We start from the raw sequence: 25,251 nt of genomic DNA on the forward strand, positions 1-25,251 counted from the left end.
TGTATTTATTTGTATGAATGTAGTGTTTGAACAGGTATAGAATATAGACTTAGTTGGGGGCTGAAATGACCTAGATGTCGGAAGCCCCAGCCAAAAAAAAAAAAAAATATTCAGCAAAGGCACTTAATTTCTTTTTGTGTGGAGGGAAGATCCAAATAGAACTTTTATATTTAGAAACATTTATTGTTACACTGGCCCATCTAATATCATACCAAATAAAGATAAAGTCAAACAACCAGGCAAGTCAGCCACAAGTCTACTATTGGAATGAGCTTAACAAGAGGACTTACTCCAAATGATGCTCGCCAGCACCAGCTTCCTTATCCTTTAGTGTCTTCCAGGCTCTTCTTCCCACAGCCCCCTGGATCCCTGATTGTCGACTCTATTCGACTTGTCACAATCGTTAGGCTTGCTGGCTGAGTCCTACTGCTGAATCCCAGACTGGCTGCTGTAGAATGAGTTCTCGAGTTGACTGATTCCTCGATTGGATCCAGGGGACTGGATTGCCTTGGTTGTTTGACTTTCTGTTTATTTGGTATGATATTAGACGGGGTAGTGTGGAGTGGGCCATCCCCTCAACATAGTTGGTAGGGAGGGCACTGAGACATACCAGTAAGCCCTTAAAGCGCTAAAAATGGCCTTGGTGTTTGGAAGAATACCCGGAAAAAGAACTAACAACCGATCAGGGCAGAGCTGTTCAGCAAGCCATCCTGGCTGAGGTCTGGAAGTGCAAAAACTCCATAAGGACCTCAATTCAGGAACAGGTACATTGAAAATGGGGCTGTCCTGATAACTTGCAAAAATCGAAGTGCCAAGGAATGGCTCATGGCAACGGTGCCAACCATCCACCCGTGGGAAGGGGCAAACCTTAGGGTAGGCCCCTACAGAGAAATTATAAACACCGCTAGGATCCTGACCTCTGGGCACTTGTAACCCTAACGATCTTCAAGAAAGCAACAAAGGCTAATGCTGAGAGAGCTTCAAGCAAACGTCCAGCACAGTAAGGCTGCAACACTTACACTTTGTCGTGTGGCCAAGGAGAAAGACATCGATGTAGCCCTTATCCAAGAACCTGGCTAATAAAAGGTAAAGTAGCTGGGCTGGGAGATAAGTGAAGAAAAATCATATATGACCACACGCAACAAAACGTAAGAACATGCATTTTAATTAAAAATGAACTACAATGTCTAATCACTTATGAGCTCCATTCCAGGGAGCAAGCAGTAATTTAGACTAAACTACATGAAGGAAGGAGTCAAGATGGATATGATGATAGCCTCAACCTCTATGCCTTATGACTCACTGGGACCTTCACCACCAAAGGAAACTGAGGATCTGGTACAATACTGCAGGCATAAAAACCTTCAGTTAATCATTGGAGCTGACGCTAACTCACACAATGAGGTATGGAACAGCACAAACACTAACAAAAGCGTTGAGAAGCTTTTAGAATTTGTAGTAACTAATGATCTTAGTATTATTAACAAAGGCTCTAAACCGACTTTTGTAATCAATGGACGACAAGAAGTTATTGATATTACCCTCGCTACCTGCTATATTGCAAACCGGAGAGTGAATTGGACAGTCTCTGGGAAGATATCAAACTCAGTCCACTGACACATATATATGGAAATCACACAAGTTGATAAGACATGTAATGTGGGTCGAAATCCCAGGAACACAAACTAGGGGAAATACAGTGAGTTACTGGAGGAAAATACACTAACTTCTAATACAATGGCTAATATCAAAAGCACCCACGATATGGAGCTAACTTCTACACAAATACAAGAAGCTATAATAAACTCATATCATGAAGCCTGCCCACAAATCACCTACAACAACAAAAAGAAAATTTGCTGGTTGAATGACAACCTGGCGGCACTAAGAAAGAAAACTCGCAAACTCTGGAATAAAGTGAAAAAAAAAAAAAAAAAAGGGGAATACTGAAGTATACAATAAAACCCCAACAGAATACAATAGGGATATTAAAAAGGCAAAACAAGAAGTGTGGAGGAAATATTGCAAAGAATTTGAAAACATCACTGAGGCAAGTAGACGCCACAAAATCTTCACCAAAGACCCTACAAACCCCATCGGAACACTAAAAAAACCAGATTGAAAACATACACAAACCGGAAAGTAATCACATATGAAAAGATTGAAAGGGCTATCGATAACTTTAGCCCATTCAAATCTCCAGGAACAGACGGTATATACCCAGTACTTCTACAAAAGGGAAAAATAACGCTAATCCCCCTGCTTGTAAAAATATACAGAAGCTGCCTGGCAACGGGATACATCCCAAGCACATAGAGAACTGTAAACGTATTTTTCATTCCTAAAGTTGCTTGGAAAAACTACACAGACCAAAATCATATAGACCGATCAGTCTAACATCCTTTCTGCTCAAAACACTTGAAAGGCTAGTTGAAAAACATGTAAGGGCAGTTCTCTAAAAGAAAAACCCCTTCATAAATATCAACATGCCTATCAGAAAGGAAAATCATGCGAATCAGCACTACATCAATTGTCGATACAAATAGAAGATCCTTTGAACTACCAAGAAATAGCATTGGAAACCTTCTTGAACATTGAAGGAGCATTTGACAATACTCCTTTTGAAGCAATGGTAACATCACTCAAACAGCGAGGAACTGACAAAACCTGCTGCAGATGGATAGAATCAACGCTAAAAAGCAGAAAAGTGCAGGCCTCCACGTTCCACGAAAAAGTAGAAGCAGCAGTGGCGAGAGGATGTCTGCAAGGAGGAATACTCTTGCCTCTCCTGTAGAATGTAGTAGCGGACCACCTCACACGCTAACTAAATGAAAGCGGAATTTACACCCAAGGCCTATGCAGATGACATTGTCATACTAGACAGGGGAAAATTAGACTCAACATTAAAAGAGCTCACCCAAAGAGCACTAAACCTAGTGGAACAATAGTGTTCAAAACGGGGACTTAAAGCAAATCCCTCAAAAACCACCCTAATTGCTTTCACCAAGAAAAGAAATATAGAAATGCCATCAATGCTTGTGCCCTAGAAAAAATGAGGTTAAATACCTAGGAATAATCTTTGATAGGAAATTAATCTGTAACCCTCACCTGCAACATACTATAAAAAGTAAAACATCACTAATGACCACAAGAAGTACCCTAGACAAATCTTGGGGATTAAAACCGAAAATGGCCTATTGGTTATACACGGCAGTAATATGGATCACTAATCTGGTGGAACAAAGCTAAACAAAAAGTACCCTAACATGTAAGCTAAAAATGTACCCAAACATTAGACAGCATACAAAGAATAGCAAACCTATGTATCACAGGGATAATTTATACAAATGCATTAGAAACTCTGCTAAACCTACTGGTCGGTCACTGGCATCTGAAAAAACATCTACACAACAATGATGATACAATGATGATCCCATTTGCAAATTATGTAATGAGGAGGAGGAAACAGCCACCCATATCATCTTTGAATGCGAAGCAACAGCTCAATGGAGATTTAACCTAACGTATGGAAAAAATTTAGGGAATTAAATTGCAGCAGTGACAGACAATAACCTGATACTTCTAAGGAGAAGGATTGAGTCTATTGCACTGAACTAAGGAACTAGGAAGGTACAATAAGCCAAAAGGCTGCAGTGCTTGGGGAACACAAACCCCACTTCCTAGTATCCTTTTTTTACCATACCATACCCTAATCCCATTTATAAAAATCCTGAAAGACTAACCAGACCTGAACAACAAGCCATTACCCCTTTTTTCCATTGTCAGTCCCTTTCACCTCAAAGAAGCAGACTCCTCATAGAAAAATAAATTTCTATCCCTACTTTTTTCCCCACTCCTTCAAAATTAAACTTATATAAGCAAAAAACATTAATATCTCACTAACACTCTCAACCGTGACACACAACAGTGACACATCTACACACAATTTGAGCAAGTACAAATACTTTGATAAAATCTAAAAGTTCTATGTTGCATACATCATTGTATAAATTCATATTAATATCTTATACATATACGTATAATTTAAACAATGTTTATAAATCCCAGGCCCTGAAGATGATCTCAATAAATATCAAAACGTAGGCACCATAAATGTGAAAATGTTTTTATAACCTACATCACACCATACCGCATCTCACGATCTTTAAATAACCATTAATTAATGGTCACTAAGCATTACAGAAATGTATTACATATTGTATTTTGGGCATCAGCCCATTTAAATAAATAATGTAATAAATACACAACCTGTGCCTTTTCATATTTATCTCTTAATCTGTCATTTTCCAGTTGAACTGTTTCTTTTTCTTTTTGGAGCCTGGTTGATTGGCCTAAGGTCTTGTCCAGTTGAGATTGGATATTTTCAAAGTCATACGTTTGCTTCTCTTTCTCCATTTGCATCTGCAATGTTAACTAAATATGCATATTTATTCTTAATTTTATTATATACATGTTATGTTGTAATGCCCGAATATAATTTTCTTAAATTATAATTTCCAGACTAACGATTCTTTTTGCGAGTTATGCACACACCATAAGCTAATTTAAATGTATATTTAAAAGAGACTAAAGGAAATTTACCCTTCTGATTTCTCCAGTCGATTTATCCAATTTTTCTTGCAACTTGTCAACTTCGCTCTGTGCCTTATCTAACAAGTTTTGTAGTTTTTCTTGTTGTAATTGTGCTTTACCGAGAGTGGCTTGTGTTCTTTCTAGCTCCTCCCTTGCTTTTTCCAAATCAAGAACGGCTTTATCTCTCTCTGCGTGTAAACGAGTTATCGCTGACTGTGCTCTTTCGTATTCCTCTCTGACACTTTCTTGTTCGCCTTGTGCATTCTCTAATTTAGCTTTTAATCTGTAAACTTCACCTTGTAATTTTTCCACTTTGTCTTGAGCGGCACTTGCTTCGCCTCGTACTCTTTCGTTGTCGGCCTGTGTTACACGCAGTTCAGCCTGTGCCCTTCGCAATTCAGTTGCCGCTTTATCGGCTTTTTCTTGAACTCTGTCCAATTCTTGTGAAGTGCTCAATGTGCTACGTCCGAAAGTAGTCTGCGATCTTTCGAGTTCATGTCTGAGACGTTCATTTTCAAGTTCAAGCCGTGTCAACCGCTGTTTAGCTGCTTCCCAGTCTGCTCCGCTGCGGCCGACTTCACTTGCAGCTTTGTCGAGTTCGGCTTTGGATTTGCCCAATTCCAATTGTGAACTTTCGAGTTTTGCCTCTAATCTATCTTTTTCGATTTGAGCACGGTCCATTCTCGCTCCCAATTTTTCAACTTCACTTTCAAGGGCATGCAACTTTAGCTTGTACTCCGCTATATCTCTTTCATGAAGTTCTCTCTCTTCCTGCCTCTCTTGTTCAGCCCTGTCTCTCTGCTCACGCAATTGATTCATCTGACGTTCTTTATCTCCTATTGCTTCTTCTAAACTCGAAAGTGCACCTTCACTCGTGCAATGGTGTGCCTGTAATGCAGATAAACGAGCTCGGGCCATGTCAACTTGATTATCTTTTTCTTTCAGTAGATCTTCCAAATTTTCAATCTAAACAAAAAAAGTCATAATTATTATAAGATAATGTTTCTAGCTATCGAGATTTAAATAGTTTAAAACCACAATTTTTTAAAATTATTAATACAATACTAGAGTTCTATTCCAAACTTAGTCAATAGCAAAATTAATCAAAAAAATATGTAAATCTTCTTTCAATCACATACTTAAAAATCCATAGGCTATACCAGGATTCAAACCCAGGACAGCTAGTGTAGCAAATACCTGTCAAATGTCCTAACCACTCGGGCACCGCGGTCCTCTCCCAAACTGATTATCAATTTAACAAAATCAACAAAATGTTAAGTGCAAAACTTTAAAAAAGTAGATGAATCTCATTTTAATAAATCAAACTACACCCCCAAAACAAATAACTTCACTCAACTTGTAAAATGTGAATTAAAAAAAATAGAAAAGCTTACCACAAATTTTTGAATATCATGGCTATCGATGGTCTCGGTCTCAGGGATTTAACTATAACTATTTCCTAATAGTATAAATATTTATGAAATTACCTTTCGCTGTAGCACGTTAATTTTTCTATCCTTTATATCCATGTGATCCCTCATTTCGTTTAATTCACTGGCAATACGATTTTTATCTTGTTGTGCCTGGAGAGACTGTTGGGTCTTTTTCTCAATGTGGCGATTTTTCTCTTCAAGTCGTTGTCGCAGTTCCTCAACCTAGAATTGTTGCATCAATTCGTTACAAAAAAAATAAAAAAATAAAAAAAATAAAATAATCTAAAAGGAAGAAAACACTATAATATACTCTAGCACTGTCTTTTCAACAGACAAGTTTTAATCATTACTATTTTTTAAGTCTTCAACATTTGAATCAGAATAAATTTATACGGTATTATGTTGATTATATCCAAAAATGGAATCAAAAGTCAGGTGAGTAGTTTACATTAACCTGCTTGAAAGATACAATGTTAAATTTTACTTTATTTTATCTAATGTTTACTGAAATAATTGAACTTACGTTTACATCTAATTTAGCCTGAAGAAAAAAAAAAAGAATTTTATTTGTTGTTCTAGCGATTTAATGATAATATAATTATGTATAATTAAAACTTTAAATAGGTCAGGTTGCAATATTATACTGTAAAAGTTTTATTTATTGTGTCTGTATCAAAAACAAGAAAAAATGTAATGGTGATTGAGGGATTATCTGTTTCATATGAAGGGCAAATAATGGAAAAAGTGTATTGTTGCTATTTTCATTCTGTTTAAATATATTTATTTTAATCCCTGTTAAGTGTAATTAAACAAATGTACCATTTAGGCTGCTTTCAAATAAAAAGGACTATATACTAACATCAGCTTGTAGCATGTTGTAATGTTCCTCCTTTGCACACAATGACTCCTTAAGGACAGCAATATGCCTTTGGTAATCCTGGTGTTGCTCCTCCAACGTCTTCATTTTGGCGCTCATTGCCAGAATCTCTTGATCCCTGCGCTGGATCTCGGCACGAAACTCCTCCAGCTACTCACGTGAAAATGAGTCAATTTTTGATTAATCATACAAGCGTATTACTACACATTACTTCTAATATATTGAGCAAAGTATAATCTCTCAAATCAAGTCTTGAATCAGTACTATTTTTTACAATAAATTTACTATTTTAAACAACTAATTATATTCGTATAATTAAAGTGAATAACATTTATTTATGCAATCTTTTAATTAAGAAGCAAATTTTATACGGGTATGGAGAAAAAAATGCAGTTTTATTGTGTTTTGCATTTTTTTATTAGAATTCAAACATTATGTTACAATAAATGTTGACCAGGAAAGACTTAGTTTGAGTTATTTTTTTTTATATGAGCAAGATTTAGCTTTGGTTTTTGGTAGTATGTGTGTGAAATGAATGAACAAATGACAGAGTTGTGAGTTTTCTTTTTTAGGTCGGTAGCATGAACTGTTTTCTAATCATCCTGGTCCTCCCATTCTCACTGGTTTAGTCATAATTAGGGACTGAATTTATATGTATTCACATATTTTTTTCTCAGCCTAATACATTATTTTTGAAACTTCTATTTCATATTTCATGCTATTTAGAAACAATAAACCATATTTTGTTTTACCTATTTGTAAATATTTGAAAGATTTTACATATAATTACTTTTTTAAATCCTAATTTACATTTTTTGGCCTATATTTAAGAAAATAAACAATGAAATGGTTTAAAATTAAAAAAAAAAGTGGGAAGGGTTTCAGGGAAGTAAAGATTTCAAGTGGGGGCATCGGGCGCCAGAACGGTTTAGACGTTGACACGGTGACCTCATCACTGTAAGGTAAAGGTCCCAGGTTCGAATATAGTGGCTCTGCATTTGGACCTGAGACAAAAGCCTTAAAAAAAAAAAATCGGAGATCGTGAGATGCGGTCTGGTGTGACGTAGGTTTTTGAAAAACATTTTCCTTATCGTGCCAACGTTTGTTTAATTTTTACAAATACAATGTAGGATGTGAAAAAAATGAATTTATACAATGCTAGAAAATTTTAGATAAAAAAAGAAGTTATACAATGCTAGAAAATTTTAGATTCAATCAAAGCAAAAAAAGTCTAGCATTGTATAAATTCATTTTTTAAGTCTAAAATTTTCTAGCATTGTATAAATTCATTTTTTTTCATATCCCAAATGTATTTGTAAAATTGAAACCATGCTTATAAATCCCAGGCCCTGAAGATGATCTCAAGAGATTGAAACATTGGAACGATAAAGAAAATGTTTTTGTAAAATCTACCGAGTACCTACTACCTACCTACCAAAAATCACACCAGACCGCATCTAACGATCTCCGAATAATCATTAACTAATGGTCACTAAACACCTCACATAAAATAAAAAATAAATATCGTTGAGTATAGTATCAGCCTTCATGATAAATACTGAAATAAAGATATCAAGAAAATGAATGTTTTCTTCAAATCATACAATGTGTTCTTCATTTGAAAATTTTTCAAAATTAAGCATGTCATAGCAAAATTAGAAGAAAACGCTTTAGCCCTAGGAAAGGCAAAATAAATTATGGAAAAGTGTACACTAATGCAAAATTTAGCTTTCATTGCGTCTTAAAAAAACTTAACAATCAGTTCGGGTATGTGGATTATCTGGCCCCTTCTATTTGGACCACATGTTCAAACTGATTGTTAAGTTTTTTAAATAGTTTTTCAAAGTCCTGAGGAAGGCATCAAATACAGCTGAATGCTCGTCAGCAGAAAACAAGTTGGTTTTTTTCACTTACATGGCTTCATCCCTGATCTCTTTACTACAATATAAAAAATAAAAAATAAAGAAATGTGCATTTTAAGATGTGGATTCTTTGATATGAAACATGAAAAAGATTATATTTAAAGCTCCAAGCAGAGTAAGGGCTTGAAAGGATATCTATCCAAATTTATTGTTCCCACCACAACCTGTCGTAATAAGATGGAGTTCTTGGATAGAAGCCACTTGACTACAGTGAAAATCTTTCAAAATTAAGGATGTCATAGCAAAATTAGAAGAAAACGCTGTAGTCCTAGGAAAGGCAAAATAAATTATGGAAATGTGTAAACTAATGCAAAATTTAGCTTTCATTGCTTCTCATTTTGAGACAGCATTGCTACAGTAAATGACGCCTTCCAAAAATGGGGAAATATCAGTGGAAGGACAGGGGATAAAGTTAAACAAAAAGTTACTGATATGGAAAAAAACCCGGACTTGGCAAATTGCGATTGCTCTTATTTTGATTACAAAAAATAAATTCCTCCCCTCCAAATGTAATTGCAGTCTTAAATTAAGACACATCCTTGAAGATGTGCAAAAAAAAAAAATTAGTTGGTACAAAAATATTTTAGCACCAAATCATTATAATTTTACTTTAGAAAATTTAAAAATGTAAATTATCTCAAATATATTTGAAGATCAGTTTTAAATTTTTATTTTATCTCTTTTTCACAATTTTCAAATACCTAAGATTTACACTTGTATAATTCCTTCTAAATAATAAAAATGTGTTTTTACTTTGTAGAATTTTTTTAGCACTAGATAGATATGTTTTTATTCACAAACATTTAAAAATTTACATTATTTCAAATAAATTTGAAAATTAAAGTTTATTTTCTATTTTATTACCTTGCTTTTACACATTCAACTATATGTGTAAATTATAAAATTATTAAAAAAAAAAATCATCTGTGATTTTTATCTTAGATATTTTTGTATTTTGCTTGCATACTTATTAAAAAATAAATACATATATTTGTGCATATTTTTTATTTTATTCCACATATAAATCCGGTCCCTAGTCATAATAATGCCAAAACCAAAGCAGTGTGAATAGGCAGGATGATTGGAAATGATAGACTAAAAATGACAAGATTTTTCCAAAGGGCATGGAAATAAGGAATGGTATTCACAATGGGTTGGGAGAAAAACGAGAACGAAATATTGCATAGGTGCGTCAGTCAATAACGGATAAAGGGGAGGGCATTCGAATGTGATTTGTGTCTGTGAAATTTCAACTTATGCAAAATGATATTAGTATTTTTTCAAAACTGAAAATAAAGCTGTAAGTTCTATTTATTTAATTTACAGATCAATTAGTTACAATAATTTTACTCAATTTTATTACAGATCAATTGAAGTTGGAATAATGAAATAAGTTTTGGCATTTTTCCTTTCAGTTTTGAATTAATACTTATTCGTTATGTAAAACTATATGCTTAGTATAACTTATTTGTGTAAATAGTTGTGCAACACATTCAATAATTTATGTTTATTACTAATTAATAAAGATAAATTTAAATAAGTAATTTGATCTTTTGTTGTTAGTGCATTTTTTACAATATACATAGTTTTTAGGAAAACTACGAGGGATCTACAGAATGGCTATGTGCTTGCTCTCAAACTTCAAGTACCAATAAACAATTAATATTTTCCGGAAAATTCCGAATAAAAAATTATTTACCTTATTGTAACATTTTAATATGCTTATCAACGTCTCAGACACTTATGGATTAGACACAGATAAATTTAAAATTTAAATTATACTAATTTTACTAATTGTTCGCGCCGTTTCGCGTGTTTTGTGACGTTTTTCACCCTTAAAATTTACTTGCTCCCCCTCAACAGCGATTCGGTTTTCGTTCCTTTTATTTATTCTAAGGAGTTTTTAGAACGGATTTTTCTTTCAACATGGAGTACTCATTTAACCACCTGTCAGACCGTACATGTTCTTCCACCCATATCTCATCACGCCGATTTTGAGATTTTAATGTGCTTTTTTTAAAATATATGTGAACATTGTAACATATAAAAACAAAAAACATTAAAATCTCACCAACACGACACACAAGATTGACACGACAACACAGAAAACACACACTTTTCGTGAGTACAAATACTTTGATCAAACCTTCTATTATGTAATGTGTACTTCATTTTATAAATTCATATTCTTATGTTATATGTATTTGTATAATTTAAACAATCTCTCATCTCAACCAAGACCTTAGAAAGAATAATTAATTGATTGAAAGAAGTAACTTAGTCAATCGACTACGAAAACGTAAATGGATTTAAACAATGTTTATAAATCCCAACCCCCTGAAGATGATGTCAACAAAGGTCGAAACAGTTGGCGCCATAAAGAAAATATTTATTTAGAAATCGTGAGGTGCGGTCTGGTGTGATGTAGGTTTCAGAAAAACATTTTCTTTATCGTGCCAACGTGATAAAAAAAAATATATTTTGCATTGTATAAATTCACTTTTCCACATCCAAAATGTAATTGTAATATATAAACAATGTTTGTAAATCACAGGTCGTGAAGATGATCTCAATAAAGATCGAAACGTTGGCACGATAAAGAAAATGTTTTTCTGAAACCTGCATCACACCAGACCGCATCTCACGATTTCTAAATGAATATCGATTAATCACCACACATAAAGAAAATGTTTTTCTCGTCTATATCACATAAGGTCGCATCTCACGATCTTTAAATAATCTGCATTTAATTATATTTCTCACAACTCTCACTCATTTTTCGTTTTTACAATGTCAATCATTAGGAAGGACCTGCATCTAGTGATTCATTCAGATTAATTACACCAATAATATATAGTGTTGAAACTACACATTCCTGTAAAAAGTACTAAACCTATAAAACTAATCTCAAAGTGAACTATATACCTTTTCTTTTTATTTTGTATGTGTGGGAATATTGGTAAGCCAGTTCTAGTCATTGCTTCAAGTTGTAGAGCTGTCCAAGTATAATGTAACAATTATTTATCAAAACATAAGTCACTTGGTTCCCAGGAAAACATATGTCTACATAGATTTGAGTAGCTGTTAGGAAATACGCAAATAAATAAATAAATTCTAGTTAAAACAAGTTCCTTCAATAATGAAAATAAAAATTAAAAAAATCTTATTTATTAAGAATTGTATTAGTTCATTAGTTTATTAGTTATTAATTATTTTATTAGTTATTCTGAAGAGAGACCTTATTCTATTTTAAATTCACTCAGTTTTTATTACCAACGTTCAATTAAATGAAGCACAATTTTGTCCGCTTAATTTCCAAAATATCTATGGGAGTTGAAATATTTATAGGTAGTGTGGTACAAAGTGATCAGAATGGTTTTATTACTCGCTTACACAGAAAGTAGAATGTAATATTTGTTCAATGGTACGGATTGTCTTATTGGTTGTCTTATTGTTGAGAGCAGACACGTGGTATGCATATCCATGCTTTAAGAATAGATAAAATGTACACAGTTTAATCCTATATAAATATAAGCTGAAGGACACAATGCATCGTTATTCCAACGGAAGTATGCGATAAAGCTTAAATTGTAAAAGTGCATTTGTAAAATGCAATTGTGCTCACTTAACATCTTTTCTATAAATTATGAGCAGCTTGCTCAAGCTACATGCAGAAGTTTAAATGGGGATGCGTTATATTGAAATATTTGACATGGATGCTTTGAAATATTTTTAAGGTGGCAAATGATTAGATAGAGAGTTATGTTATATAACCAATCAAAGCTGGAAATATCCTAATGTTAATGATTTGGCAAAATATATGAACATATAGACTGGTGTATAATTGAACCTGTTAAAACATGTTGGAAAATTAAAACCTTTACAAAAATTTCATATATTTGCCTATGCAAGCATGAATCAGGCACTGGAGTGCTATGTTCACAAAATATTAAACAGCAATAAATGAGAATCTACCAATTCCTAAGAAAAGTTTTCTCGTAAACATCAAAAAAGGGTAATGGAGTGAGAATCTAAGGATGGCCACTAAAGGTGCTCCAGCCTAGACTGTGCTCAACAAATGTGGATCAACAACCATTGGGTCAAGTCAAAACAACATCCAAATGCATCCTACACTCCACCTCCTGGTCCCTAAATACTGCACATCCAACACTAATCCATGCTTACTTTTTATGCGGCTTTTATTATTTGATTCAGTGTTGGTTTTAAACTGTTTTGTTGTGTTTGTGCCGGTTTGTTGTGTGTGAGAAAGTATTTAAACAAAATATGAAACAGCCTTACTGGTAAATTTTAAGTGTGTAGTTCGAACTGTACCCCAGACAATCTTTTGTCGTATAAATATAAAACATGAAAGATGACACAATTTTACAACAAAATGACTGTAAATCTAGATTGTGAAAGGTACTTTGTACAATGTAATATTGACATATTCATTTTTATAATGTATCTTAGAATTATATGAGTTTTTATATATAACATTTTTAGTAATTAAACTTCTCTAAAGAAATATGTATTTTATAAACATTTTTATAGGACCAGTTAGGTGGATTTAGGAAGAGTTTAGTGACAGAGGTGGCTTCACCTCCTCACTTACTTGTTGTTTCTGAGTTAGCTGTGAACCTCCGGGTATTGCCATTTCTAGTAAAGGGGAAGATAGTTGTTCCTTTGTGAGGTATTCATTCTTCCTATCCAGCTCCTCTTCAAGGAGACTCACAGCCTTCTCCAGAGTAGAGATCCTAGCATCCTTTGTTTCCAGGATTGCAGTCAGGGTGCTATTTGGCTGTGAGCCACTGTTTTGATTTTGCAGTGCTCTCTCAAGTTGCAACTGCAGTGCTCTAAGTGTTTCATTTGTTGCCTTTAACTCCTGAATTAATAATACAAAATGATTTACAGTTCTTTTTTCTTTTAATTTAATTTTTAAATGTTTTGAACAAGGAAATCAATCTAGTTATACAAAGTGTAAGGAAATATAAAATTATTGTTTGTAACATGTCAATGAGCTGTTTTATAACCCTTAAACTGAACATTTTGATTCAATGATTTTTTTAAACTTTTTTTAAAAATTATGATAAATTTAGAACATTCTTACAATTTTTCTATGGATTATGTATGAATAAATACATTATAAGTTTATATTATTAATAATATAATATGTTATACGTATGAATATAAAGTATTCATATACTATATGTATATACATATACATATATGTTTTGAAAGATTAATATAAAGTTGAGTATTATCTTTATTTTTGTAGAAATTTTATCTTTTGTTTTTGAATAAGTGTCTAAAAATTAAAGTATCAAAACAAAATTTTTGTTTTAATTGCATATGTTAGTTTGGATGATGAAATTAATATAGACAAATTTCGTTAACATTTAAGAACTTAATTTGTGGCAATTTATAACATCTCATGTTTTCAAATTATAAGAGGTGGGCTAATGCATCCTCTGACGCTAAGAATGCAGTAAACAACACGATTAATTGATTGGGCACTGTTGATGGGTGGCCCTCACAGGATCTGACTCATAGAAGAAGGTCATCATCACCCGATTAAGAATAGGCCATGCAAGGTTGACACAAGGATACTTACTTTTGGGCGAAAGCCCGCGTATGTGTCCGACATGCAGAGAAAGGTTGCTCGATGTGTCCCATCTACTTGAAGGGTGGGATGGCTCCTTACAGAGAGCGCACAGGCATGCCACCTGATTTGAAAATTGTGCTTGAGCACGGCAGTGAGTATTTAGGTCCCTTGTTCCGATTCTGGGAGGAAACGGGGCTTTTCTACTGTATATAGTATAATAGTTGTGTACACCTAATTTGTGTGGAGAGTGAATGTATTTATTAGCGTGAATTCACTTATAAGTGTAACCCTCAATTAAGTTTAGTTGTATAATATATGTGTGAAGGGTGATGCAGGAATATCGAGTACTCCACCACCCTATTTGAATGAATGGTATGTAAATACCCCCCCCCAGTCCAACCTTGGTGGCTGGACGGATAATACTGAGGTCTGCCCCCAAACTGCCAACACCAGGATGGGTGATTCTTGATACTGCTGGCAAATTACTGTAAATAGCAAAAGCCGGACCTACCAGTGCACTACGGGAAGCGAATTGGCTCAACTCCACACATGTTTGTATGGGTGTGGACTTGAGCCTGTATAAATCTAATTCCAAATCCAAATTGTAAGAATGTTTTTTTTTTGTTACAAGGAAATGCATGTTTATTACAGGCATTATTTGAATTAATGTTTTGAGAGAAGCTTTTCATTTAAATTAGTTAACTAATAGGTGGTTTTAGTTTATTTTGTAGTCTGACAGCATATTCTTAATTTCCGTAATCTGCAATTTTTTTTGCCCTGCAAAAGGGTGAATTTGATTTGCAAGGAGTAAATTTGATTTAGAAAAAAGGGAATTTGATTAATAAAAATGAATTTGATTAAAACGCGAAAGATTTATTCGTTATGAAGGGAGACAGAGTTTGATTAGCAAAAAGGTGAATTTTTTTTGCAAAAGAGTGAATTTGATTTGTAGAAAACCACATTTAATTTGAAAAGGGTGAATTTTATTTGTATGAGAGCAAATTTGAATTGTAATAGAGTGAATATTTTTTTCAGTTTGATTCTTGTAACTCTCTGTTCTTACATTACACACAAATTTATAGAAAAAAGTTTTTAATAAGTAATCTGTTTCTGGTGAATGTCTAATAAATTATATCCCTAATAGAAAAGTATTATGAATATATGACATGAAACCATTGTCTTTCCACTAAGTCTTAATGAATTTATTTAATGACCAAATTGATTGAAATAACAATTAATGAGAAATTATTTCAATCTTGAGATCATTTTTAGTTTTTGTTTACAGTCACATGCCATACTTAATATTACATATAACTGTTGAATTTTTCAATTAACTATTACAATCTTTATATCTTTAATGACATGTTCAGTTGAAGGATTATGGATAAATTTGGACTATTAATCCAGTAATTTCATCATATTTGATGTTAATCGTTTAACAATAGTTTTTTTTACAATGCAGTGAAATTTTAAATTTGATGCACCTAATTTATTATTGTTATTGATGTGTGTTGGTGCAAAAACGGCTAAAAAATGTATATATCACCATTTATAGTATACGTGGTTAAAAATATATACATAATAAAAAAAATTAGTTTATTTTAGCTTACAGCTTACATATTGTTTTCATTATTTAACTTCATAGTTACTAATTTATGTAATTTTATAAAGCATAGGAAAACATATTAGCTAAAATTAACGGAATTGTCTGTCACTATTTGCCTATTTGAAAAAAAGACTGAATTACTCGAAATTGTTTTGAATACAAATTGACAATGATTATATTATAGGTAGTATATATTATTTAACAATTGTACACAACAGCTGTAACAACCATTCATGTTATGGTCATGGACAATTTTTTTTAAATGACAGCTGTAGACTGTTTATATAATATTTATCTCAAGTAAGTTAAAATGTTAAGCAATGTTGTAATTGGCTCATTTTTAAATTTAATTTCTTTCTCTTTTGTGTTTTCTGTCATCAGAGGTTATTGAGATTTTGTTACAATGTAATAAAGCAATAACAATATTTTTAAAATACTTATTATAGCCCAGATATAGTTCAATATCTAACTATAGTGAAATTAAACAAATAATAAATACTCTACACAACATATTTAAATACATAAATGCTTCTGAATTTTACAATTAAAATTAAAATTTTCGTTTTCTTTGCAAATTTACTCACACCTCCCTCGTACATTTTTGAGTTTTTAAATTTACCACTCTTGCACAAATAATAATTTAAAAAGGTACATATGACAAGGATTGATACATGAGATTAATACGTAAAGTTAAAAAAAGAATAAATAATTAATTTAATTTTTTATTTGCTTTTTACTTTTGATAATGATAGATTAACGACATATTTATGATAATTGATGCTCTGCGAGTGATATGTTAATATAATGTAAATAGTGAAGTTTTACAAAATATTTTTCCTTTTTAAAAGGTACAAGAATAAGTTGTTTTTCTTTGATGTCTAATAAACTATTAACTGTTCAAATGAAAAATGTTTGTATGATATATTTTATGATTACTAATGACTACATTTAATAATAATTTCTGTGTTTAAACACGAATAATCTCAATAGTGATGACAAAATAAACCTATTAAAAAACAAGAAATGCTATTCAAATATGGAAAATTGTAATTGGAAAAAAATTGCAATTGTATGTGAATTTTGTGTAATGAGCACTTTGACAGGGATTAGATCAGAGACTGGAGAAATGAGCCTTATGATTTGGTTTGACTATTACGAAATGGAAGTGTCGTGTGTAAAGACAAGAGCAGGAGCCCAATTAATAAGCTCCTTGTACGAGTGAGGATGTTATCAGCTGTATTTTTTTTTTTTTTTTTTTTTTTTTTACTCACTCGCTTAGTTACATTGAGTTCCTGGTCTCGCCTTCGCACAACTGTTTCATAATGGCGATTCAGATTTTCACTCGCTATCAGTTTGGCTTGTAACTCCATCTTTGATTGGTCATCCTCTATCATTTGACCACCTACAAAACATCCAAAGCACGTCAAAAAGGCCAGGACTAATCTAAGTGTCTAGGAGTGCAGGAAGCTAGGATGGACCTAGAATAATAATGATCACTAGATTTCCTGTTATTTAATATATNTAATTTTTTGCTGAGAGGCAATACGCTTTTTTAAAACATTTTTATCATTAGTTTCCGTAATACTGGTACAATTTTGTTCTTAGGTCAACAATTGAAACATAAACGAATGCACATACCATTTTGCAATATTGACTATTGATTGAATATAGGTCGTGTATTTAGATGTTTATTAAGTAATATTGTAATAGAGAACATGTGTGCATTAACATCAGTAAATAGTACATGACAAGACGATAAATCTAGGAATAAATATTTAAAGAAGCTACTTAGGTAACCACCTGTTTCTGGGCCATAGCCTGCATTTGATGTAACATTTGCCTCTCTTCCTCTTTCCCTAAAACAGAATCGCCTTTACTTTTACACATAGCACTCCATTAAAAGTTAATTGATTCATGAAACGTGATTTTACAGGAGCGCATAGAAACATATGAACAATTAAAAAGTAGCAGTATTTGGAAGAGACAGATGCTATACATTTATCATATAATAATTATGCATAATATCTAGATTATAATATAATCTAATTACAGACAACTGAATTTGTCCCTTCAATATTATATTACAATAAATATCTACTAATTCACCACATATTCTTGATTTAAATGTAGGAATGATAAAAGTGCACTGGCCACTTACAGCAGCAAAACAAATATAAAAAAAAAACACGGTATTGCAGCTAGTCCATTAACATCGGAATGACAAAATCCAAACTGCAAGAAATAAACTTACCATCATATTTGTAAGTTAAATTTACTACTCAAACTTTTTGTATTAATGAATCTTCTAAATTTCATATTTCATATACAATTGTGATTGCTATTTTCCCCCAATTGATTTACAATATTTCATTTAATCTAATTACAGTTTCAACTGGTTAACCTAACCACTGTCTTACTGAGAGTGTTATTGTTTACTTGGTTATTCAGAACGCGTAAAACGGATCTACATAAAACTTACCAACACCTTTATTTTGAAGCATTTCGAGAAGTTTCTTGATGCTTTCATCACGAGCTTGCAGTGTTTGCTTTTGTGAATCTATCCTAAGTTCCAAATCCTATGAACAAAGTCATTGGGTGGTTTTGACCAAAGGAAAACAAAAAATTCGGATATATACGTTTTGAAGCATACAACACCTTAATAGTTTCCCTGAGAATAGCAACTTCACGTGATAAATGTTCGTTCTCCGTATAGAGAACTTCCATCTGCTGTTGCATTTCTAAACTTGGTCCCCTCATTCTTAACCTGAGCTCCTCTTCCAGTTGTCGGACAAGCATCGCTTGTTTCTGAAAAAGAAAAAAAAACAAAAAGATTAGTGTTATATATTGGTGTTATTCAACTGAAAGAAAAATTATGTTGAAAATTAACAATTTATGTTGAGTGTGTTTATAGGTGTTGTGTGGACTTAAAAACTATATTTGATGAAGGCGAAGAGATATTCACAGAAAAATATAAGAAATTTTCTGTCAGTTGAGGCATCTCTTGATATCACTATTTTGTCTTCTTCTTGTCTGAAAATTAAGTTGTAAAAATTTTAGATTATTACTTTTTAAAAGGAAAAATGCGCATGTGTTTCAGGTGTAGACATATTTGCACAAACACTTGTATAACAGGAAATTTTCACAGTTAGCCGGGGTATCTTTTGATATCACGTTTTTGTCTTCTTCTTATCTAAAAATTCAGTGGTAAAAAGGTTAGATTATTAATTTTAATAAAGAAAAATGAGCATGTGTTGGTAAGGTAGCGGGACAGATTCACAGACACATACGATTAAGCACGAACTTTCACAGACATCTCTTGATATCACTTTCTGGCTTCTTCTCGTCTGAAATTTAAGTGGTAAACATTTTTATATTAACTATACTTTCAGGAATATTGAGCATGACTGTAGCGAGACATATTCACAGACATGATTAGGATCTTTTTAATCTGACCAATTATCACTTGTTATCAATTTTCCATTTCTTTTCGACTGAAAATTAAGTGGTAAAAATTTTAGATTATTAATTTTTATACAGAAAAATTAGCATACGGTTCAATTGTAGTAAGACACATTCACAGAAACATTCGTTTAAACAGGAACTTTTCTCAGTCAGACCGAGCAACTCTTGATATCACGTTTTCGACTTCTTCTTTCTGAAAAATAAGTGGTAAAAATTGTAGATTTTAGTATATTAACTTCTTTCAGGATTTTTTGTTAACCCTCTTCCTTCCCCATCGTTACTGAGGGAGACGTGATATAGGCGGACCCTCATTAAGCTTATTTGGAGGGGCTAAAGTTGTGATTTTTGACATCTTTTTTCCCATTCCCTTATTACTAAGGAATTAGGAAGATAAGGGGCTTAGTAAAACTAAATATTTTAATTGATTTACAATATCATTCAGTCTAATTACTGTTTCAACTGGCTAACAACTGTCTTACTAAGACTAAGAGTTCTAGGTTTTTTCCATATAAACCCTCAGGGAAACCTTGCGGCCACCGACGCCCCCCTTATACATACTTACACCTTTACCCACATACATACTTTACATGCTTTAAAAAGCGTTAATTTGAAATGAAATTTTTTATTTAAAAATTAAACAGGGTTAATTTGATATTCAAAGGGTTAAATTGAAAATTAAAAACCGTTATTTTCGAATCAGTTCAGTAGTTACTTGGTTATTCAGATACGCAAAACGAATCTGCATAAAACTTACCAACTCCTTTGTTTTGAATTATCTCTAGAAGTTTGTTGATGCATTCATCACGAGTTTGAAGCGTTACTATTGTGAATCTATCCAAGTTCCAAACCCTACGAACAAAGTCATTGAATTGTTTTGACCGAAGAAAAAAAAATGAATATATACGTTTGAAGTGTTCAATACCTTTATAGTTTTCCTGAGAATGACAACTTAACGTGATAAATGTTTGTTCTCCGTATAGAGAAGTTCTATATGTTGTTGGATTTCTAAGCTCCTTAACATCCTTAACCTGAGTTCCTCTTCTTGCTGTCCAATAAGCATCACTGGTTTCTGAAAAAAAAAAAAAAGATTAGTGTTGTGTGTTGGTGTTTTTTAACTTAAAGAAAAATTATGTTGATTATTGAGAATTTTTGTTGTGTGTTTTATGTGTAGTTAAAAACTAATAATATGACGAATGAAAAAGTAGGCGACAACACGTTTAGGAACTTTTTATCTCTTGAATCTCTTGATATCACTTTTTTGGCTTCTGCTCGTCTGAAAAATAAGTTATAAAAATATTAGATTATTATTTCTTTTTGGAAAAATGAGCATTCCAAGTGTAGCGAGACACATTAAACATGAATTTTTCACAGTCAGTTGACGCATCTTTTGATGACAGTTTTAAGTATTCTTCTTGTCTGAAAATTAAGCGGTGAACATTTTAGATTATTTTTTATTTTTGAAAAATGAGCATGTGGTGGTTCGCGAGTAGCGAGACATATTTACAGACCCAGACATTATTTGCATTGAAAAATTAACTTTTTACAATAAGTTGAGGAATCTTTTGATATCACTTTTTCGTCTTATTCTTGTTCGAAAATTAAGTCGTGAAAATTTTAGATTATTAATTTTCCTAAGAAATATGAGCATTCGGTTCCAGTATTGCGAGATACATTCACATACATTTTTAAGATCTTTTCACAGCCTGAGCAAGCATCTCTTGATATCATTTTTTTCTTCTTGTCTGAAAAATAAGTCGTAAAATTTTTCTGTTATTAATTTTTAGAAGACAAATGAGCATTCGGTTCAAGAATTGCTAGACACATTCACAGACACACGTTTAAACTGGAACTTTTTACAGTCAGTCGAGGTATCTTTTGCCAACAGCTTTTCGTATTCTTCTAGTCTAAAAATGAAGTGGTGAAAATTTTAAATTATTACATTTTTTAGAAAAATGAGCATGAGTTTCAAATGTAGTAAGACATTCACATAGCTTGTCATATCACTTTTTCCTGTTCTTCTTGCCTGAAAACCAAGTCTTAAAAATTTTAGATAGTTAATTTTTATGAGAAATGACAAATGCGCATTCGGTTCAAGTGTTGTGAGACACAATCACAGACACACACGTTTAAACTGGAACTTTTCACAGTCAGTTGAGGTATCTTTTAGTAACAGTTTTTCATCTTCTTCTTGGCTGAAAATTAAGTAATAAAAAATTAGATGATTGTTTATTCGTTTGGAAAAATGAACATGTGTTTCACGTGTACCGAGACACATTCATCGAACATCTTGCTATCACATTTTTGTCTTCTTCTTGTCTGAAAATTAAATGGTGAATATTTTAGATCATTAATTTCACTCAGGATAAATGTGTTTTATTAACCATCCTCCTTCTCCGCTAAATAGCTGGAGGGAGTAAGCTGCTGTCCTTAACGTACCCCTCGAGGCAACGTGCACTACCTCCTTGTATACTAGTCACGTTACCCGTACATGGGGGGGCTCTGAGCTGCGTAACTTTAGTCCATTGTTTCTCGTGTAAGCTAGATGAGTTAACCAACAGAAAAAGCGATTCAAATTGGACTAACCTCTAGTGCGGGTAGTAGTGCTCCAGGCGCTGCTCAAGGCAGGAGTGCCCCTTTAACTGAGTTATGAAGGCTAACTTGGCTGGCTTGTGTATATAGCTAATCTCTCGTCAGAAGAGGCGTTTTTCATCTGACTGTCTGGAAACGCAAGGGAAAACTTCGTGAGCACCGCTGCCCGACCATTGCCTACCAAAAGGTTTTTGTTTGAAGAAAGCACTACCGCAAAATAATTCTCAAAGAAGCCGAGACCTATGAGGATGGAGCAACCCACTCAGCGAGGCTTTGCTGCAGTGAAAGTGTTGTCCACCAAGCTCTGTGAGGAATGGTATCCCGAAGCCTACAATTTGTACCGTCTACAGTGCGTAAGAAAGAATACTAGGCTACAGGCTGAGAAAATACTAAACCGTTTACGAATTAGAAACAGGCAGCTGATTTATGGACCTTCACAATAGATGATGAGTCCCAGACGGAGCCGAAAAAGCTGTCCTATTATTTTGGAGTGGGAAGGATTAAATAAATTCCGACTAAAGGAAAAGGGCGCATGGGTAGAGAAAACGGAGGGCCAATCCGTATGTCAATGGGCGGAAGAAATGTTAAGGAAGAGAGTAGTTATATCCACGTTGGGCGACACGGCAGTAAAGGTGAGAACAACCAGAGTCTGCCCTCAGGATGGAGTTCACCTTTACTGTGGTAGGTATTGGTCGATGATCTGAAAATGCTACCTGACGAAGGCTTTAACTGCCTGAGATGTGAAGATGGTCTGACGGTGGTCGTGAATGGAAGTCATTACAGAGAGGGCACAATACGCACTCAACATAACAAATAAATAGTTTAAAACGGAGGGTGCTTAAACAATAAACCTTAATAAAACCATCGTAGTTCCCTTTACCAAGAAAGGGCATTAGGAGGACATAAGCCCCTTGTGCTAAACGGAGTTGCAATTTCTTTCTCTAAAGAGGTGAAATATCTGGGAGTCATCTTTGATCAAAGACTGGTGGACTCGAAAAATAAATAAGCTCACACAGAGAGCGAAAATTGACCAATCGCCTCTGTGGGAAACGTTGGTGCTATAGAGCTGGGGCCCAGGGCCAAACTGCACAAAATACAAAAAAATTAAAACTGTAACCTGAGTATTTATATCCCTACAATGTCAACTTTTTTAGGGGAGTCCTAGCTTTTTTCTATAATTATTAGCAAGCAAATTTAGTTTCTTTAATATGGTAATTCTTAAAACATTCCGGGTGAACTGGAACTTCTCACTTTTGCACAAATCGGGCGTTTGTTCTTTACATTGGTCGCATACTTGGTATTTGGATTCACCTTTTTTTTATTAGGTGGTCAATGTTATCTTTTCTTTTTGGTCATATGCGGATCTTGACGACACTGATTTAGAAGAAGTAGGCGAGCTAAGATGGCGTATGTATGTCACCAAGACTCTTTCCAAATAGAGGAATGGAATAGTGAACCTATGTTTCGTGAATAATAGCCACCCATGTACAACAGACACTTGCACTGCCCAAGAAAAAATGGCCACCACCACTTTTTTGTCCTTATTGTCGGTCTGTAGCATGATAGGAATTGATGCGACAGACCCCCCCCCCCGGTATTAGAATTACACTTAGCAATAACTTCGGGTATGAGTAAAACGTGGCAGTTCGGCCTACAGCTTCGGTTGTATGTGCCATCACAGTCACAAGATTATTGTCATTCCACCTTGCAAGTATGAAATTCCCATCAGATCTGTATTGCACTTTTCCTCTTTGCCCTTTCTTGGAATAGTTGGGTTTTATCCTATTTTCTCTGACAGTCCCTGTCCCCCCAGACATTTTTTATTTAACTGTTTTAGGAGCCCTTACGACATAAATAAATTGTCAAAATACAAATGAGATCCCATTGAAATATTTGATTTTTAATCTATCACATCTATGATTAAATCTATCACAACATCCCCACCTTGACCAAGCTCAGTGCGAGGTAGACGTGCAGTTATTCGCGGAGCAAAAATATTTGGTGCTCGCCGTGTTAACAAAATCAACAGTAAGAGTATACTTCTATTTAATGCTATTTATTTTTCATTAATAAACGATTCCTAACTAGTATAGATGTATTAATTTAGACAATAACAACATAGCATTGATTTTTGATTAGGAATGGATTGGCCCAACGCAACAGTTTTGGAGTTCCTCCAGCTTTAGGAACCAGAACCAATAATTTGGAATGTTTCTCTAACGAATCATAAAAATCGGAACGAGGTTTTCGATGCGCGGAAACTTTTCAGTGTCAATCAAGGCGTATCTTGGTATCACTTATTCATGTTTTTTGGCTAAAATTAAGTAATAAAATTTTAGATTATTAGTTTTTATAAAGATAAATGGGCATGTCGTCCAAGTGTATCGAGATACATTCACATAAACACACGTTTAAATTAGAACTTTTTACTTTCAGTCGAGGCATCTCTTGGTATTAGATATTCGTCTTGTTCATGTCTGAAAACGAAGTTCTATATATTTTAGGTTATCTATTTTTTTTAAACTGTAAAATGACTATGTCGTTCAAGTGTAGCAAAGTACAATCACAAATACATTCGTTTACATAGGAACTTTTCAGTGTCAATCAAGGCATCTCGTGTTATCACTTCTTCGTTTTCTTCTTGCCTGAAAATTCGGTGGTAAAAAGTTTACGTTATTTATTTTTTTTTTTACAGAAAAAAAGCATGTCCTTCCTGTGTAGCGAGATACATTCAAAAAACACTTATTTAAACAGGACTTTTCAGTGTCAGTCAAGGCATCCCTTGGTATTACTTCGTATTCTTCTTGGCTGAAAATTAAGTGGTAAAAAATATAGTTTACTAATTATGTTCAGAAAAATGAGCATGTTTCCCAAGTGTAGCGAGATACATTCACAGAAAAGCTTGTTTAAACAGGAACTTTTCATTGTCAGTCAGGCATGTCTTGGTATCGTCTTTTTCTTGTCTGAAAATTAAATGCAAAAATTGTTACGTTACTAATTTATATACCGAAAAATGGGCATGTCGTTAATGTGTAGCAGAAACACACGTTTAAATAGGAATTTTCCACTTTCAATCGAGTCATCTGTTCGTATTACACCTTCGTCTTCTTCTTGTCTGCAAATTCAGTGGCAAAAACTTTAGATTATTTAATTTTTTACCTGAAAAT

The 25,251-nt window shown here is 33.4% G+C and overlaps 1 protein-coding gene and 1 long non-coding RNA gene across 2 annotated transcripts in view; both read right to left on the reverse strand.

Moving 5' to 3' along the window:
- Positions 1–25,251, reverse strand: part of LOC106666648 (trichohyalin) — a 158,903-nt gene that overhangs the window by 11,065 nt on the left and 122,587 nt on the right. The window contains exons 2-10 of the mRNA XM_024226269.1: positions 18,689–18,838; positions 18,513–18,609; positions 17,834–17,889; positions 13,438–13,707; positions 6,886–7,053; positions 6,550–6,567; positions 6,081–6,248; positions 4,603–5,559; positions 4,270–4,422 (exon numbers count right to left, since the gene is read on the reverse strand). Of these exons, the coding sequence (XP_024082037.1) occupies positions 4,270–4,422; positions 4,603–5,559; positions 6,081–6,248; positions 6,550–6,567; positions 6,886–7,053; positions 13,438–13,707; positions 17,834–17,889; positions 18,513–18,609; positions 18,689–18,838 (2,037 nt within the window). The remainder of the gene's footprint in view (positions 1–4,269; positions 4,423–4,602; positions 5,560–6,080; positions 6,249–6,549; positions 6,568–6,885; positions 7,054–13,437; positions 13,708–17,833; positions 17,890–18,512; positions 18,610–18,688; positions 18,839–25,251) is intronic.
- LOC112126696 lies at positions 19,592–20,583 on the reverse strand. Its single transcript, XR_002910149.1, has 3 exons — positions 20,418–20,583; positions 20,250–20,344; positions 19,592–19,688 (listed from the first exon to the last, which is right to left on the reverse strand). It is a non-coding gene; the product is annotated as an uncharacterized LOC112126696 (long non-coding RNA).

The sequence above is a fragment of the Cimex lectularius genome, unplaced genomic scaffold, assembly GCF_000648675.2.
Source record: "Cimex lectularius strain Harlan isolate CLEC.00 unplaced genomic scaffold, Clec_2.1 scaffold117, whole genome shotgun sequence".
Lineage (NCBI taxonomy): Eukaryota > Metazoa > Arthropoda > Insecta > Hemiptera > Cimicidae > Cimex > Cimex lectularius.